We start from the raw sequence: 19,796 nt of genomic DNA, 5'->3' as shown, positions 1-19,796 counted from the left end.
GGGAGGGGGGAGGGAGGGAGGGAGGAGAGGGAGGGTGGAAAAGCCAAGGGAGGCCGTGATATGTTTCCTTCGTCAGCGGCGATGCTGAAGAATCTGCAACAAAGTGCAATGACCTCGCCCTTTTTAATGGAGAACTTGCTCCAGAGCAAGGCGGCGCCCGGCGCCGATCTGACCAGCTTGACCTTGAACTGGGCGGCCAGCCTGGTAGCGAGGCAACGGGAGCGCGAATGCGAGGCGAACTCGAGGCTCTCCAGGGAGAAATTGTCTCCCTCGGGCGCGAGCCAGGATCAGCTGGATCAACGATCCAGCTCGGGCGCACGTGGCACGGACAGAGGGAACGCGATGATGGAGTGCGGAGCGAGGGAGCAGCATCAGCAGAGAGGATCGTCGGGGAGGATGGTCGATCGGCAAAACGATCGGATGCACATCCTCCGGGAGAAGGAGGGGATGGAGAGGGGTCAGATCGCGTACGTGGACGTGGACAACGAGAGGATCGACGGCCACGTAATCGTGGATCGGCTCTGCGCGATGGAGAGGCTCTGCAACGAGAGGATCGAGAACCGATCGAGCTCCGCCGTTGACTCGTGCAACTCGAACGTGGACGAGGATCAGATCGGTATCGAGATGGACGGGCTCCAAGCCGAGAGGGAAAAGGACGATGGTGGGATCCTAGGTGGCGAACGCGTGACGGTGTTGCAGGCGGACAGGCGGTACGACCTTGGATGCAGAAACGTCATGCACACGTCCGACGAGATGACGATTCAAGGGGAGAGAGAGGTGGCGGTGGAGCGTGTGGTGGACAGGATAGGCGAGAGAACGACCACCGCCTGTTCCTGCGGGGACGAGCAGTGCTTAGGACCCGCATGCAGGACCATCCAGGAGAAGGAGAAGCCGCAGCTCAAGTTCAGCGTCAACGCTATACTCGGCGGCAATCATGACAGGCGACCGCATTCGGGTAATTGTTCTAACTCGAGGCTAGAATGGTAGAACTCTTGGTTCTGGGTTTAAGGATAGTTTTCAATCGTCTTCTGATCATCGCGATTATAATTTCCATTCCATTCGAAAGTAAGAGGGGATAAATTTTTCGTGGGTAAATGTTTGGAAGGAATACTTGAGATTTTTGATGCGATTCGTTTTTTGGAATATCGTCGACGATTCTTATTGGAAAGTTCGTTCGAAGCCTAATTTTGTTCGCGTTCATCGAGGATCTTCGATTAAATTTTATCCTTTTAGTTAAGAGAGATTATGTTAGGAGGATAGATTTCGGATTGATGACGAGAAAATGTCGAAAGAAATCTTAGCGTCATCCCTAAGCGTTTAGAGTGTTGAAACAAAGCTCACCACAAATCAGTGTCGCCGGCAGATTTCTGTCGTCGGTCCCTAAATCTCATCCGCACACCCTCAAGACGAGACGCAGCGTGCGTGCAGGGTGGAGCAGGACGTCAGCTGGTCCGCCACTTACCTTCACCCCAATATTAAGCCCTTACGATTGGTGCCTATAATATTAGACAAGCGGCAGGATCAAATGATGTATTACCGTGCCTCTTATCGCGTTTCCTTATTCACAGTAATTCGGGCGACGTCGTCTCGAAATTGGCCGATTTATTACCGAACGGTGACACCGAATCGTACCGTGAAAACGTCACTATACGTGCGTCGATACGTTTCTTTCTTCGGAGCGAAACTCTGAAAAATTACGTTCGAGGGTATACTTTTTTTTCATGATATATTCTCTCTTTCGATCATCGGATGGAAACAATTCGAAATTCGTTTCTTTTCACGAAAAAAAGAAAGAAAGGAAAAAAAAAAGAAAGGGAAGAACGAAAGAAAGAAAGAAACGGAACGAAAAAAACGAGAAAACACGACACGCCGGTATTTCGAACCACTTCGGTGTACATCAACCGTACGATCTCTCTCCCCCCGTCGTTCTTTTTTCCCTCCCTCCCTTCCTGCATCCTTTCCTACCACTAACGAGTGATTGACACGAGTCGATAAAGTTCATGCACATACGATAAATACATAAACGAGGGGGGAGGGGGAGGGGGAGGGGGCGCGGAGCGGGATACGAACCAGGTAGGAAGGCAAGAAGTGGGAACGAGACGGAAAGAGAGGAGCCGGGCGATGGTTCATCAGGAGAGGAGGGGGAGGGGTGGGGTGGGGAGGTTGGACGAATGTAGATAGATGGAGAGGCAAATGTTGCATTTAACATTGGCGGATTGCATGCATGCGCCTGGAGAGGAGGAAGAGGAGGTGGAGGAGGAGGTAACGTTGGCGAGATAGAGAAGAATAGTCGGGGAAATTTGGTGCGCTCGAAATAGCGGAGGGGAGGGGGAGGGGGGGGGAGAGAGTTTCGTGCATTTGTCGGATAGCGGATGCATTGACCGTGCCACGTGCATGTGTTACATCCCTTCCCCTCCCTCCCGCGTGGATCCATCGCCTCCGATAGACCCTCCAGCGTCCATGAGCTGTCCCTCTCCCCCTCCCCGCCCTCCCCTTGATGCAACTCATCCCAAACAACCACCCACTCTCAACCACTCATCTCCACCTCTTCCTCCTCCTCCTCCTCCTCCTCCTCCACCTCCTCCCCCTCCCCTTCCTCCTTCCACGAGCGGTGGTAGGGTACTATCGTTCGGTCCGCTCGGTTTGTACGTCATGTCGAAATGTTGTGAAATAATTGCGCGAAAAAGTGATTGGCAACAAACTCGAAATTCATCGACGGGACGCGAACGAATGCCGTGGCAACGTGCAGTTTATAGGGTTGGAAAGGGGTGAGGGCGAGGGGAGGGAGGGACTCTCGCACGGTCTGGAGTGGATGGGCGTTTGACGGGAGAGCGACGTTAAATTTCGAATAGCATTTTCGCCAATCGTTGTGCGATTTACCAGGTCCTCGCACTCTTTCACGCTCCACGCTCCCTGTCTTTCTCTGTCCCGGTGCTCGTTCGCCCGACGGATCTCCGTCTCTCTTCCATGGGGTGCCACGCTTTCATTCCTCCTCCTCCTCCTCCTCCTCCTCCTCCTCACTCCTCAGTTGCCGCCTGGCTCTCGTTGTTGTTTGTCGCTATTATTGATATTTTTCGATATCGAGCGTGACATGACCGGAGACTCGTGTAGATGGATGGCGAAATGCGTGTACCTACGTTTTTATTATTTTCCGTTCTTATCCATTTCCTCTTTTTCGATCCCACTTTCGAAATGATGCTGCGCCGCGTGGATACGATATAATATCGTGGACAAATTTAAAAACAGGTTGAGTAAATTTTTAAATCGTATCGATTTTCTTTCATACTTTTCTCACTGTGACAGAGAGACACGAATTTTGCGTGAATTTTACGTGTCCACGTAGAAGGGAACTTCGTTTTAAATTGGCCCCGAGGAACGCGACGAGAGAGAGAGAGAGAGAGAGAGAGAAAGAGACGACCTGTCACGTTCGAAAACTCTTGGATCGAGTTAGCACATCAGACGTAATAAGCCGGCATGGAACGTCAGAGGCCGCTAACCATGCGCCAACGAAAACATCGTTTTCTCCTCCTCGTAAATCGTTCGTTTCCCTCCCATTCGGGAAACCTGCATCGGTGTCTACTTAATAATGCATCAAACGCCCTAATCCCAAAGAATAACCACCGATATGTTGTAGCTCGGGATGGATCGAGTTTGGGGTGGTAGAAACCAAGGGAGGATCTTTAAGCCCGGGCATTAAATGGAAGAGAGAGAGAGAGAGAGAGGAGAGGAAAAGAAGGGGGGAGGAAAAAAAAAATAGCACAACTGTAACAACAGAACGCGAACTGTTCTCGGATCTATCCTCGACCACAGGGTTTCGAGGTTTAATCTTCTCGATTTGAACGGTCTCGTGAAGCGAAGAAGGAGAGGGTGAATCGAAAGGGACAGAGAGAGAGAGATAGGATTCGCGAAGGGTGTAATTCGAAGGAGGTGGAGCAGCTTAAAAAACGATTCCCATTCAATGTTTCCGTTGGAGGTTAAGCCGTTATTAGTTGGCCAGGGCTTGCGATCCTGGCAGGCGGGCTCCTCTTATTGGCCGGATAGGAAAACAACGATAAAAGGCGATGAGTATTTTATGGGGTACACCGGCACAATAGGACGTGGTGTATGGGCCATTGTTAAACCATTGTCTGGCCGGAACGCAAGGCAAACCTCTCTTTCTCCGTTCGATTCCTGGCTTCTTGGTCCTCGTGAAAAACGTACCGTGTGCACCTCCATCATTTTATTATTTTCAAACACATCGCCTTCTCCTCTTCTCTCCTCTCTTGTTTTCTTTCTTCTCTTGGTTAAATTGGGCGTGGCGACTGAAAAAGAAAAAATATGTTACAAATACGTCGAACTTTCAAGAACCCTCTTAGAATAACCAGAATTGAATGATTGATGTATATCTTCTCCTTTTTTTTTTTTGATACTTTGTGGTTTAAAACACTACTTGTTTATTTATAATGAACCATTCTTCTTCTTCTTCTTCTTTTTCTTCTTTGATTTCCATCAGATAGATGATTTGAAATGAATTTTTCTTAATATTTTTCTGAAAAAATTCGTTGTGTCGTAAGGATCTGTCGGGGGAGGATTAAATACATCCAAGGGATGTATTCTCGCGTACCAGATATTCGAGTATTTATAGCGAAGGTGTTGAAGCGTGCGTCAACAAGAGGTTGGGCTCCGCCTGGAGCTGTTGAGGAGGGTTTTAGTCGGGGGTGTCAGCTCGAATTATGCATCGCAAGGAATACAACGACTTGAGCATTCCGTCGTGCGAAGATCCTGCTGAACCTTGGACGTTTCACGGGGTATTCGGCCGTGAAAAATACGCATTTGCTTCTACGTGTAATTTTGCTTCCAATTAAACAATTTCAACACTGATCATCTAATTTTTATTAGTTGCAAATTGACAATTTTGTTTGTGAAAACACGTTTTCGTTTGTCTGTGCAGAGAATTTTCAAGGACTCTCACCGGAAGCGATACCAGCGTTCCTGCAGAATTTGCAAAATTCCGCGAGTTACAATATCGCGAAACCGATCGCCAGACCCGCGGCTTATCATCCTTATCACAGGCCGAGTCATCAACCTCCTCAACGTCATCTACCGCCCAATGCTCATCACACGTTGCAACAATTGTTCTACAGAGGGCCATACTTGACGGGTAAATATTTCTCTCATAAATTTACTCTTATAAAGTGATTCCTCTTATCTTCTTCTTTTCTCTCCTATCTTTATTTAAAAACCATTATTTTTCAATACTATGTATCAAATTAACATCTAATAATTTCCTCCGATTTTCGAGTTAACATTAAATGTCCCAAAGCTAAAGAAAAAAGTGCGAATAATTTATTATTCTCCGTAATTGCATCCATAATTAATCCGCTGCGAAAAAAAAAAAAAGAAAACAAAAGATGAAATAAACGAGGGAGAACGTTTGTTGTAAATTTGTTCGTAAAAATAATAAAAATAGAAAATTTATTATTATATATATACACATATATATATATATATACACACACACATATATCCTGGTTGATTCTGGAGGAAAAGTTAATAAACAAGCTGGACGCGAAGCGGAAACACAATCTCGATGAACATTTAAAACCGAAACTTCCGCACATGGCGCCAAAGCGTATAAACGCGGGCACGTGCACGGGCACGGGTTTATCGAATATCTTGTTATAGGTAGGCTCGTATGGGACATGGAGTGCATATGAAGTGCAGTGAAAGCACTACCATATTATGTACATGCACCGCCACAAGCAAAATGCACGCATGCAACAAGTGCGTGCAAATATCATCGGCGCAGATAATACTGTCATGCTCAGCTTGGCAATATTGTACAGATACGATCTGGAGATTCAATTGCCCGTTCGTTATTAGATGACTTTGATTCAATTATTATCGAGGCCACAACCTTTGATGTACCACCGATCAAATTTTTCCTATTTTCGATATTTTTCCGAATTCCTTAACGAACAACGATTTTCCAACGTTTAACCAGAGGAAGGAGAAGAAGAAGAAGAAGAAAGTATTTCTTAATTTTTCCAAACACACTCAATTCTTTCAAAAAAGTTACTTTTATTTCATCGATCGAATACTTTTTCCCAAACATATAATAAAAATATCGTATTACGATATAAGAGTGCTTCAAGTTATATCGTCAATTTTCCAACATTAGATATAAATTTAACACCGCTTTAAAGTGTCATCTCTCGAATTATGAATTGTGTGTAATTCGGTAGTTGCCGGTTCCGGAACTGGAGGTCATCATCCGGGTGCCCCAGGTGGTGGGACAGCGTTCCCAGGTGCGATTCAAGGTGGTCTGGGCGACTTTGCCAGCACTGGCCTGGTATTTCCATGGGCGACGAACGCCCGTGGAAAACCACGTCGAGGAATGATGAGAAGGGCGGTTTTCTCGGATCTTCAAAGGCGCGGCCTTGAGAAGAGGTTTCAAATACAGAAATACATCAGCAAGCCGGATCGTAAGAAGTTGGCTGAGAAACTCGGTCTTAAGGATTCCCAGGTAAGGAGAATAATGTAAAATAACATTAATATTTAGCGATTGGTGATCGAGTAATTAGAGAGAAAAAAGAAAAGAAAAAAAAAAAAAGAAAAAGAAAAAAAAGAAAAGGAAGAGAAAAAGCGGATTCGTCGGAGAGATTATTTTGTAATGATAAATGATAACGATTACGAGATAATGGCATGAAATATCAGCCATTATCATATATTCAGGTAAACTTGCGTGTATTATAATGTGCACAGGCTTGTCATGATCAAGCGGTTGCCTTCGCAGCCGCATGAATGGGCAACGTGATGCTTAATACCGCGTTTAATGATCTTAATAGCGTACTAATTTACCGATCCAACTATCGAGGCGAACACTTATTTATCGATCGTTTCCACGATGAACAATTACACGTTATTAGAAGGTTAATTTATTCGTATAGATTATATAGAAATTAATGGAAATGGAAACTCTCGTTCAATATTATATTTTTTGAATTGGACGAATTTTTTAAGATAATTCGTGATTGATCGATTATAACCGATTTAAATCCCGATATTTTCGAACGAGACGAATTTATCACGCTTTATTGGGAGATTCGACAATGGTTATTTATGGTAAACGTGACGACGATTCCCGATTAATAGAGAAACGCATAATTAAGAAATTAATCGGCACGAGGAAGGAAGGTTAGCCCGGAATATATGGCGCTTAATGACCTTATTAGAGCACTAATCGTCGCTTTAACGAAGTACGAAACCCTCTGTTTCCAACGGAGAATTTAATTCACCGACGGAATTGCTCTCTCCCTTCAACAACTCCATTCACCGAATTGATAGAGACTAATGCTCAGATTTCGCCGAACAAACTCTCATACGCTGAATACATCAATTCATGAAAACTTGGCCAAATAGGCTTCCATAAATTCTGATACCTTTAGAAACGGAGGCAGGATATCAAATCAACGAAAATAGAGATTTAATAATAGTGAGTCGAAGGAATTCTTTTTAAAAGAAATTAGTTCTGTGCAATATGATTTTTTTTTAAATAAGAAAGAAGAATTCCAACAAACGTTCATAGCATTTTTCAACTAATCTGCTAACTTTCCAAATAACATTCTCATTCAAATAATCAAAATTGCAAAGTTAAAATCTTCGAATCGATCATGGTTGTATATAAAAATAATCGACAAGATTCAAGTGGAAAATTTTTAATCTTCTCAAACGATTATCAGCCAAAGTATCATCAAGTTCAAACTCAAATGCACGCAATCGAAAAGAAAGTATAACCAAATCGATCATTTTCTAAACGTATTTTAGATATTTTTAAAAAATGGCAAAGTTTGAAATCGCGATCATGGAGGTGATCACGCGAGATATCATCACCCGTGTATATAGAGGAGAGAAAGAGCCGTGGCGTAGGTGCACATGGTGTTAGAAGCATATAATAGCCCCGGTTTGGGGTTAATCGGGCGATGCCAGTTCATTAGCTGCACACGTACACTCGTGGGTGGTGCACTCGTGTGGCGCGCACATCGACTCTCGTCGTCTCGCCGTCTCTAGCAGGCCGGCTCTGCTGCGGCGACGTTAATGAAACTAAACGATGCCCAGAAAACGGCACTGTAAGTTAGTTTCATTTGATTTCATGAGCGTAGTTTCCGCTCTGATACACCGGGATGCGTGTCGGTCTCGTTTAGTTTCGTTTCCTGGCCAACGTTCCGCCATAGCCATTCCCTCTCCCCCGTGAAATTATTTGTTGTTTCATCGTTCGAACGATGTTCACTAAAACATGTAAAAATAAAAGTAAAATTCTCGAAAGTTGTTGTCGTAGACAGTGCGATAAGAACGCATTATTATACGATAATATTCATCTCAATATTCGAAAGTTTCATTTATTTTTGATTATAATTGTTTTAAAGTCAAGATTAAAATTCCCTGCGAAAATATCGTCCAATGATATATATATATATATATATATACATATATAAATTTAAACGGATAAAATGATTCGTGTTGGATTCGAGAAACTGTCTTTTATCGAACGTACGAATTTAATCGTAATCGCGGTGATGAGAGCGTTTAAGAGGATAGGAGAAGACGAATCAGAAGAGAATTCTCTGATCGATCGCTTCTAATTAAACTCCTCTATTCGAACTGGTTTCGCTCGATCGGTTGAATAAAAAAAAAAAATTATGATCCATCGAAGGTTTGCGATGATCGGTTCTTTTTTTCTCATTCGAAAAAAAAGAGATCTGTTCTCATCGCGTTCGTAACTGGAACGATACATTTTGCATAAGTACGAGCACAGGATCGTATGTAGATGAGGCGCAAATAAGGGTAAGAGATAACCATTGGTTAGGGAAGGGTCGAGTAGAGGGAGATGAGGTTAGGAATAGAGGAGAAAGAGGATATACAGAAGGAGAGGAAAGGGCACGGAAGGATATATTCTCATGTATAATTCACACCTCGAGCGCCATGCCTTCACCGCCATTGGTTGAAGCCCACTCTGGCTGTGGTTTTACGAGAAAATCTAAGGATCACGCATACATGTACATGGATATATATATATATATATATATATATAGAGAAATACTTATACATATATGTGTAAGAACCAACCGGCACTTTGGAGTTGAAGTAAATTGGCGGTTCTTGCGAATCCGAATAATGCAAAGAGTTTGTCTCCCTTCCCTTCATCTTCTTCTTCTTTCTCTTCTTCTTCTCCCTCTGGTCGAATCGGTGGTGGAACAATTGATAATATCAACGTTGAGGTATATATAAGAAACTCTTCTTCTTCTTCTTCTTTTACGATTAAAGGCTGCCGCGTTTTCGAACGAGATTTCACGAGCTGTCATAATAGAATGGTGATAGGGGTTGGAAGTTCATTGATCAGCAGAATATTTGATAATAATATTGTACGATGAAGAAATTGCTTAATATTGTTTTATTCCAAATTATATATATTATTTTTAATCAATCTCTAATCTTAAAATGTCACGGTCTTTTTTTTTTTAGCGTGAAATTGTAATACGATTTTAAAAGATATCTTGAATTGATTTTCATTTCTTTTCTTTCAATTCAATCATTTTTACTTTCGATCAAATCTTGATTCTTCGATTAAATTAAAAAGGGAGTTATGGGTTAAAAATTGTCGAGAGTTAGATCTCTCTCTCTCTCTCTCTCTCTCTCGCGATATTGAACGTAACAATTTTATTTTTTGAAATAAAATTGTGATGAACCGTTAATGTTTGTATCGTCACGTAGGAAACGGGACAAAAAGGAAAGGAAAGAACAATTTCGAAGTTGTTGGAGGGTATGTTGAGTGTTGTGCGATTTGAGGAGCATGGCCTGCGCACTTGGCTGCTATCTAATATCACGGTTCACCACACGAACACCCATAAAAGCGATTATTGTCCGATGATGGCTTTCTCTTCCCTCCGGAGTTCCTCTTTTCTGTTTCTCTTAATAATGTTCAGCTGCGAGCACCAGATGCCGAATTTTCCCTATCTCCTCCAATAACTTCCGAGCTGATTTTTCGATCTAATTTATTAATTAAATCTACTAACTTTCTATAAATATTTTTCTTCTAATAATTAGAAGAAGTGACAATTATTACTAATAAATCGTGTTGCGATGTAATAACAAAGTTAAATTAAACGCAATAGTAGAATGACGAAAAAAAGGAAATAAATAAATAAAAGAAAATTTCAAAGATATCAAAGTGTCTATCAAATTTCTGCTTAAATAAATATAACCGAAAAAAATAAGAAAATGATTCTTTTTAAAAAAAGAAATCATATAAAAATCCCGTTCAACCGGAGGAATCTTTTCCTATTAAGTTTCGTCTTTTATCGTATTTGTAATCATACCGGTTTTATGAATCTTTCGTGAGATTTAATTAAAGACTTGCGGTGTACGGGTGGATGATAATAATAAAGCTTTTCCAAGGGGTGGCCCGTACTTTGAGAAAAGGCGAGGGGGTGAAGAAGGGTTCGGGACAGGAGAGAAGAGAAGGCAAGGTGCCGTCGTTTCACTCAGGTTCGAGTCTTCACTACAGTTTATGACGAGGGTGGGTCTAAGAGGGACGTCGAGGGTTAAAGGGGGATGACTAAAGTAATTAGTGATGGTGAGCGAGCTCACCCTTCTTCGTACACCCTCCTCCGTCTTTGTTCCTCTTGATTTCTTTAACGAGAAGAAAACGTCCATCGCGAATCTTTTTATATATATATATATAAATAATAATAATAAAAAGAAAAATTAAATACTTAAGAAGTTACCCATCCCCCTTCTCACGTTTTCATATATATCCCGTCAATCTTAATTTAATTTTATCCTTTTTCGTGGTGAATATATATATATATATATATTTTTCGCAAAGAGACGAAAAAAAAAAGTTAACCCTTAAATAAAGATTCTTATCGATATATCATCCTTCTCTTCCTCGATTCCTTGGAACATTTCGAAATTTGTATTCTTTGAAAATTCCGAGATTCTTCGATTTTTCGAAACGAAAAATGTTTAACGTTGAAGGTAAATATCACCGTGTACTTTTCATCGTTCGGGAAATATAAAATCGGGAAAAGTTTGTCGGATTCATGGTAGCACGGTGAATAAAAAAAAGTTTCAAATTCTATCACGAAGAGGAAGATCGGAGGCGTAGCCCGTGTCAAAACCGTTCGTATCGCCCTTGGGCAGGATTCATCATCAACGCGTCGACCTTAAATTAACCGGAATTAAGAGGATCGAGCCACTTTTGTGCTTAAGACGTTTCCGTCGGCCAGGCGGAAGCGGAGGAAAAGGTAAAGAGAGGGACCGCAGGGCTTGTTATCTTTTTAATAATCAAAACCGACGGCACCACGACGCTCTTCTTCCTCTTCGCAAACCTTCAAACCTGCCACAGTCACCTGCCTGATTTTTAATTCCAACTCGTAATATAATTAAAAAAAAAAACACTCGCCTCGTTTTACATCTATATTTTATATTTTCTATAAATATATTTTTGTTCCTTTTTTTTTTTTTATAACAAATTATTCGAAATCGTGATCTTTGACCATCCATTTTCGGAATCACGTAGATCTTTTTATTCAAAGTTTATATCGTTTAATTGAATATAAATTATCTAACTATAAAATGTATTTGAACTTTTTTTTCGCGTTGTTGCTTTCTTTTTTCATAGATATCAAATAATTGTGATAAGGGACAAGGAGAATAGGGGACGATATCGTGTTAATTATAAAGATATCAGAACGGTGATGCCTCTTCGTGAGATCGAGTGGAGAATGCTAAATTAAAACGCACCCTCCGCATCCTTCGATCTTTTTCATTTCTTTATCTCGAAAATAAGGGGCCTTCGATGATCGAAATGTCTTGAAGATTTAGCGAATTATAAAGGTCGCGCGAAGAATGGCTCGCATTCGGTGTTACTGACAGCCCTATTTAGTCTTCCAGCGAAAAGGAGGAGGCTTTAATTTTAAATCTGATTAAAAGGGACGCACCGACCGCTTTGAATTGGATTTTTATTTTATAAAAATATAAGATTACGCACGTTATATTTACATCTTAATACTCGGATGGATCCGCGGGCAAAAGAGGAACAGCTTGCTCTTTCCCATGAAACCGACACTGACACTGTTAGATAGATCGGCCATTAGGGTTGCATTTCACCCGAATATCGAGTTTCCTGAATTCCGTCGGTCAAATCAATTTGTAGCCATTAAGGAGCGAGCTTCTTTTGGATCGGGTTTACTTTGACCAACCTTTCCCTAGAACAATCGGCCACTCTTCCCTGGTGACGAAGGATTTCATCATTTTACTATTTACTCGATAGCCGATCTTCTATCCCGATTCGAAAACACAAACATCGATCTTGTTCGTTTCACCCACTTGTCCACTCGAATCTTTCTTTCTTCTATTTTATCACAGATAAATTATAAATAAAAAAAAGAAAAAAATGTAGATTTTCTTCTGAATTCCTTAATGATCACGAAATCAAAATCTAATCTAAATAGATATGAAAATAGGATAATTTGTATAATTTTTATCTATAATAAGATCAAATGATCAACGAGTCTCTAAGAAGATCGTTTTTGATCACGTTTCCTTTTCTCACAACACAAGACAAGAGAACTCTCAAAGTTGGAACGAGTCATCGGTGAAGTTGGTCATAACGTCGCTACCCTAAACTTGCACCGGTACAGTCTGGGATGGATATTAAAAACAAAGGCCGCCTCTTACAGGGAATAACATGAATATAACGTCGCGCAATATCTTACAGCTTTAAGCTGTTCGGCTTAGCCCGTGGACCTTCATGCATTATGGATTTTACTTTGAGAAACCTCCACCAACCTCCCCCTCCCTCCCGCCAGAGACGTCAGACGAACTAAGAAACCATGAATATACAATATCGCGGTATGCATATAGATTCATCCTTTTGTGAATCAACTTTAATCACTTTCCACGAAACTAACGATGCCTCGAGAACGATGAGAAAGAAGATCGAATGGAATCTTCGTGGACTCGTGATTTACACCACTCGATTATTCGAAATTTCGTCTCTTTCGTGTTCGGCAGGAAATCGAGAGAAAAATATTTGTATAATAATCTCCACTGCTCTTATCAGAATGAAGAATTGTCGATAAGAATTGTTAATGAAAAAAAAAATCTCGTTCTCTTTGAAAAGTTTATAATCGATTATTATATACAATAACACTTTTTATATTTGCCGATTCGAGTTCACCAGCAATTTTTATACGAATTTTCACGATCCTTCCTTCCATTTTGTTAAAATTATGTTAAAAAAGTTAGCAGGAAGATCGTTTGACTCCCCCTGTCACATATCCTTTAAATCGACGTTCAAACATCTTCACGTGTCGCGATCGAATGCGTTTAGGATCGCTGCCACGACATTTCGCCCGGAAATATCGGTTCCCATTCGTGCCAAGTCGTAGCCACTCACAGTTGTAGCTGTATGCTCGTAGCATTGGCACGCGGGCGAATTTCGGATTCGCGGGTCGTGCTTCCAAGTAAAAGTCGCCGCGAGATCGACGGTTCGTTCCTTTTCGCACCCTCCTTTCGTAAAAATTGCCGAATCGTGTCTAATAAAAAATCGTGCAATTCCCGATCGATGAAATTCTCACGCGAAAAGGAAATTAAATTTCCTTTGACTCTTTATTACACAAATTGTTTAAGAAAATGAGAAAGCAAAATCAAGAAATAATTTGATCGAATTAAAAAATAATTGGTGGTGGAATGGAAATATTAACACAATACTCGTTATATAATTTCTGTATATTTATATACGGATAGTATATAATTATTTCAAGATGGATATTTCCTGCCACGTACAGACTTATTACAAAATATCACAAAAAAGCACATTTTAATAAAATGGATTATTATAAATATATCAATAAGAAGGTGAGATCGTTTCGAGAAAAATTGTGCCAATGTCGTCACTTTCGCGAGGAAGGGATTAATCGAAAGCTGATAGATCCAAGGATAAACGGATTAACACTATCGTTCATAAGCGGCGGGCTCAATTAAAGCATCACCGATGGAACGTGGGCTCCTCCGATAAATCCCTCCCCACCATTAAGAGTCGACTTCCTTTCCATACATCAGCCAACCCTTCGGCCGCAGAATCGCAGCTTTGCGCCGTACCTCTCTTCCTCCTCCTCCTCCTCCTCCTCCTCCTTTTCCTCCTTTTTTCTCCACCCCTCGCCCACTCGCCCATCCCTCCGTTGACCGCACCCCTCTCTCCCTCGAAAAAAAAATATATATAATCCCTCTCTGGCACCCTAGTCGTGCCCGCTTCTCGCCCCTTTTCTCCGCCTCCGTGCCCTTCGATCTCCTCGCCCCACCGCCACCGAACGATGCCACGGCCAGGTTGGAGGCGGTGGCGGTGGTGCTGATGGGTGATGGTAGTGGTGGTGGTAATGGTGGTGGTGGTGCACCCTTCCTCTCTCTCTCTCTCTCTCTCTCCGGTGCACCACACGTGGGGTGAGAAGCACTTGGGGGGTGAAACGAGAGAAAGAGAAAAGTCGGGCGAAGAAGGAGGAGGAGGAGGAGGAGGAGGAGGAAAGAACGAGGTGTACAGGGGGTGAGAGAGGTTATCGAGAGGGGTGGAGAGACAAAGGAGAGGAGATTATACGGGAGGAAGGAGGGGAATAGGGGAGGAAAGGAGTGGAATGGAGGGATGGCGAGCCGGAGGATCGTAGAGCGAGCGTGACTGAGGGGTAGTTCTGAGGCCGACGTCATAATCGATCGTCTTTTATTAAACTGCGCCAGATGGCGTCACCGCCGCGCACCGAACTACCTATCGTACTTTGTGTGTGTGTGTGTGTATGCACGGGAGAGAGGACGAAGGAGGGTGAGTCGTAGGGAGATAAAGAGGGTGGCCCTCGTGGTTCTCGCGGAGGTGGGGCGGAAGTAAGGGCGGTCGCGTGTGGCCGCGAGGAAGGGAATGGAGGAGAAGACTCGGAGGTGGGAAGGAGCGGGTTAGAGAGGGCCGAGGAAAGGAGAGATCGGAGAGGCTGACTGCAGCCAATCGTTTAACGATTACCCACTCTATAGAACGCGTTTCGGATGTCGTTCGTTATTCCTGATCCTTTCGTATCCGGACCGATCCTTATCGCGTATCGCGTGAAACGTTTCCGCTTCTCCTTTTCTTTCCCTTCTCTCTCTCTCTCTCTCTCACTATCTTTTCCTTTTTTATTTTAATGGGAATCGTGAAGGAATCGAAGTTACATTCGCCTTATATTATATCGGATCGTCGGGATGATTTAGAAGCGGAGGTGGGAAGTTTTTCTTTCTTTCGAAAGGGGGCGAAGAGAGAGAAATTTTACGACGATCGAGGAAGTTTTTCTTTCTTAAGCTCTTCCAAGGTGGGATATCGGTTCGTGTTTAATCGAGAGGGTGTTTAAGGATTTTGAACTGGGGGAGAGGGGGAGGGGGAGAGGGGGCGCGCGAACGCGTGGCCTCTCCAGCCAATAAGTTAACGATTAAACGTGATTCGGGGGAGGAGGTGATGGAGAGGGAGAGAAATTGAATCGAGGGGCGGTGAAGCGATTCGAGTAATTATTGCATCGAGCGTGGCTGTTCGAGTGATCATTGATTATGATATTCGAATTATCCGTAGCTTTGTTATTGAAATAGCAATTACGGGTAATTTCAATTGTATCACGGTACGATACAAGGCGAGATTGACGAGATTCTTGGGTTAAAATTTTGGATATAATTTTTTTTTTTTTTTCTATCCCGCTAACGAGAGGGAAGTGGGAGATATTATTATTTGGAAGAGAAAACTGAAGAGAGAAAGAGATTGGAACTTGGATTTATAAAAATGATCGAAAGTTGCGGAAAGTACAGATGTGTATGTGTATATATATATATAACACGGGACAGAAGCAATGAAAAGCGTGAACAATGGAATGATTCGAGTTCTACGAAAAGCCTGGCGCGTCTTTCACACCCAGGAACGGAGAACAGCTTTGTTACTTTTGTTACACAGTTCCCGAACTTGTCTGCCGTTGACGGGACAATCAATCACCGTCGCCACTTGCAAAACGTAAAACGGAAAGAAGAAGAAGAAGAAGAATCGGCCGGAACCGATTCGGAAGTACGCAAGTACGAATCTTTTGATTCCGTTGGAATACATTGGACAAAATTTCCGCTCGTTGAAAACTTATCGTACGATAATCGTAGAATTATCGATGAATTTCTCTTGCTTTTGACATCGTCCTTGTGAAATTTCTGTCGAGGATGTTTTTTTTTTCCTAAAAAGAAAAAAAGAAACGTTAAATAGCGGTGATATAAATATCGATGCAGTATTATCCCATTTTTCTTTTTCTTTTTTAATATGTACTCGCGTGCGATCCCCCTCCTGGGGGTTTTCATTTTCAAGCATTCTCCTGGATGGAGTGTTCAACCCTAAGCGAGCAACGTCTTGAGCTCGATATTAATCCACCCTCTTATAATTTTTTTTCGTTCGTCGAAAGCATCGGATTTCAAGCAAGGGATTTTTGCCTTTTAAACGGCCACCATCGTTTTTATTCCATCCGATAGTTCGACATTTTCAAAAAAGAAGGGGAAAAAAAAGGAAAGAAAATTTCGTCGATATATTTTTCGGAAATCTATCATCCCAAGGTGATTCAAACATCAAATGTTCTCAATTATAAATCATTTTAATTAATCGGGCGTTAAAAGTGGAATTTTTAAACAGAATTTTTATGCAAAACGTCAAGCCAGATCGACGTTTGTGAAATTTCGCGCAAAAATTGTAGATTGTACTCCTTTCAATTGATCATCGACCAATAAATGACCGAATCAATAAAGAATAATTTATATCAATTATTGAGATATAAAAATATATAAGACCCCTCTATTTTAAATATTAAAAAAATTCCAAATTTACCCACGTAATTATTTAAATATCGAATAAATGAAAAAAAAAAATCAATCTTTCGATTAGTTTGAACTATATACAAATTATTTATATTTATTTCCACGAAATCGTTCATCGTGGAATCGTTTGATGATAAAGATTCGTTCGCTCCAAATCATACATACATATATATATACATAGTTTTTATTTCCTTTTTTATTTCACACTGTGTCGAGTCACATAATGATCACAATGCAATAACATTTTCGTGTCAAAGATGATAATTTGATAATCGTTTAAAAAATCTATATCGAAGAATAGAATGAAAGTATCGTTAATAATATCTGTAACGTCTGATTTCAATTTGATGAAAAAAATTGGATGGGATGGCGAAATGAGAGAGAAAAATTGATTCGAAATTTTGGACCGGTATCTATTCTATATAGGATACAACGCGGAATTTACCCCACCCCTGCTAAAACGCGTATTAACACGTCGAATCGTTAGGGTTCGTGCATCGTGTCAAGTGCACACACCCCGCCAAATGAAAATACGAAAACAATTTGGGTAAAATTAACCCTTGGCAGATCCATACAATTTTCTCACCTACATATTTAAAATTTGTTTTCGAATTCAGAAATGATTAGAAAAAGTGTTCTACTTGATTACTATTCTCTTTCTCTCTCTCTCTCTCTCTATATATATATATATATATATTGAATTTCAATATGTTTCAATAAATTTGATGAGATTCAATCTAAAAAATTGTAAATTGAAAACATGGGTAAGATTTTTCGTGTAAATTCTGTTAAATCTGATATATGTTATAAATTTAGTCAAAGTTTTTAGTTTAAAAAAAAAAAAAAGAAAGAAAGAAAGGAAAAAATTGATGAATAAAAGTAAAAAAAAAAAAAAAAAGAATAAAAAATTGAAGGAAATAAATGAAAACAATAAAAAGTATGTAACAAGAAGAAAGATGCATTGACGCATCAAGTTCGTTCACATTTCAACATGTCAGTTGCACGCAACACGTTCGCCAAGTTCCATAAAATGTTCGACGAGATATTAAAGAATAATAAACCTTTTTTATCAATTTCTCGCCCTTCCTACCAACAGGGTCAAGCAGTATTAATAACGAGGCAGCTGATGTCAAGCGCAGATAATGTTGTTGAAAAGATTTCAAAAGTTGTTAATAGTTCTGTTTAAAATCCTTTTTAAAACACAATATCGCGTCGAATAACGAATATGAATCGTATGAATATTAATGGCAATGAGTTTCCTTTTGTTCCCCTGAACGAGCACTGTCCCGACTTTAAATCATTTTCACTCTCTCTCTCTCTCTCTGACTCTCTAACAACATCTCTCTCTCTCTCTCTCTCTCTCTCTCTCTCTCTCTCTCTCTCTCTACATCGATTTTAAACGATTTTTAATTTAATCTCCACCATAAAATTAAATTATTACATTCTTTAAAACTCTTGGATCGAAAATTCCAATTTTTAATCCTCTAAATTACGGAAAAATCGGAATCGTTATTCTTTCATCTTTCTTAGAGGAAAACAAAATTTTGTACATTTCGTTACGTCTTAATCATTTTTCCTACTTCTTAAAATATCGAAGTGAAATGTTCGGGGTGTGAAATGCATCGGCGCGACGAACAGATTATTAACGAACAGATCATATCCATGGAACAAAGTGGAGAGGAATGAAATTGGAAAAGTAGTTTAGGTAAATCAATTGGCGGGCAACGCGGAGTCAACGTTATGGCTGAAGGCTGTAATAAAGTGGCGAACGGGAAACACAGGTATCGGGGAAGTGAAGGGTGGCACGAAGGAGAGGCGAAACTGGCTGGAAAAGGGATACAAAGGGTAGGGGTACGGTAAAATTTTCAAAGTTCATGTGCGTTTGACGTTGGCTCGTTCGACCGTTCGGTAATATGTATTATGGTCTTTAATGGTGGATGAAAATGACTGTGAGAGAACTGTGAGAATGCCGCGTCCTTTCTCAATTTCCTAATTTCAGGAATTAGCGCGTGATCGTTTGTGGAATTACAAAAAAAAAGAAAGGAAAAAAGAAAAAAGAAAAGAAAAGAAAAGTAAAACTTACACTTACTAAACAAATCATTAAAAAAACGCCAATTAAATTTAAATAGAGTCATTTCATTTTAATTCATTGGAGTTGTTTGTCCTACTAATTATTTCTTTAAATATCGTCAAAAATGTTGCTAAAAAAAATTTGTAATATCGATGAAAGGAATCATAGTGTAAATTATTTAATATGTGTTATCACGTGAAATAAACAGGTTTCGAATCATGTGTGTCCAGGTAAAGATCTGGTTCCAAAATCGGCGAATGAAGTGGAGGAACAGCAAAGAGAGGGAGTTGCTGGCAACCGGGGGTTCACGAGAGCAGACATTACCGAACAAGAACAATCCTAATCCCGACTTGAGCGACGCCGATGGAGATAGGCCTCGATTGGATTTAAGCGACGTGAGTCCTTTGACGAGTCCACAGCGGCCGGAAGAACAAACAGAGAATGAGGAGGACGAGGAGATCAATGTCACGTGATGAAATTCCAACGAATATCCTGATGCGAATGTGTTCGTTTGATGAGACATGATCCGAGCAATTCAGGATTGTTGTATAAGGAGGACAATTTGAATTGAACGCGTTGAACGGGAGCGGAAAAATAAATAAGGGAAGATCCGGTGAAATTCGAACTCGAGTTTCATATCCGGCTAAATCGTAATCGAAATATGTCTTTTTGATGAAAAATAATAACGATTCTCATTACAGATTTGGGATACACGGAAAATTCCAAATGATTTATAATCGAGATCATAAAATTTACGATGTCCGATTGTTTTACATTGTTGATAAAACGATTCGTATATTCGTACAATTTTAAAATTGATGTATTTTTCTCCAAATAT

At 40.8% G+C, this 19,796-nt stretch overlaps 1 protein-coding gene across 1 annotated transcript; it reads left to right on the top strand.

Annotated features, from left to right (window-relative positions):
* The first annotated feature begins 60 nt into the window (after nt 1-60).
* Nucleotides 61-19,567, top strand: Dbx (homeobox protein Dbx). The gene is made up of 4 exons (XM_031919663.2): nt 61-955; nt 4,931-5,140; nt 6,225-6,505; nt 19,189-19,567. Exons 1-4 carry the CDS (start codon nt 61-63, stop codon nt 19,429-19,431), a joined length of 1,629 nt encoding a protein of 542 aa, XP_031775523.2. The 3' UTR covers nt 19,432-19,567.
* Nucleotides 19,568-19,796: the final 229 nt, after the last annotated feature.

Source organism: Apis florea, unplaced genomic scaffold (genome assembly GCF_048593485.1).
Source record: "Apis florea isolate Af1SG1 unplaced genomic scaffold, ASM4859348v1 contig_2897_pilon, whole genome shotgun sequence".
NCBI classification, from domain to species: domain Eukaryota; kingdom Metazoa; phylum Arthropoda; class Insecta; order Hymenoptera; family Apidae; genus Apis; species Apis florea.
This window is presented reverse-complemented; position numbering and strand designations above follow the sequence as displayed.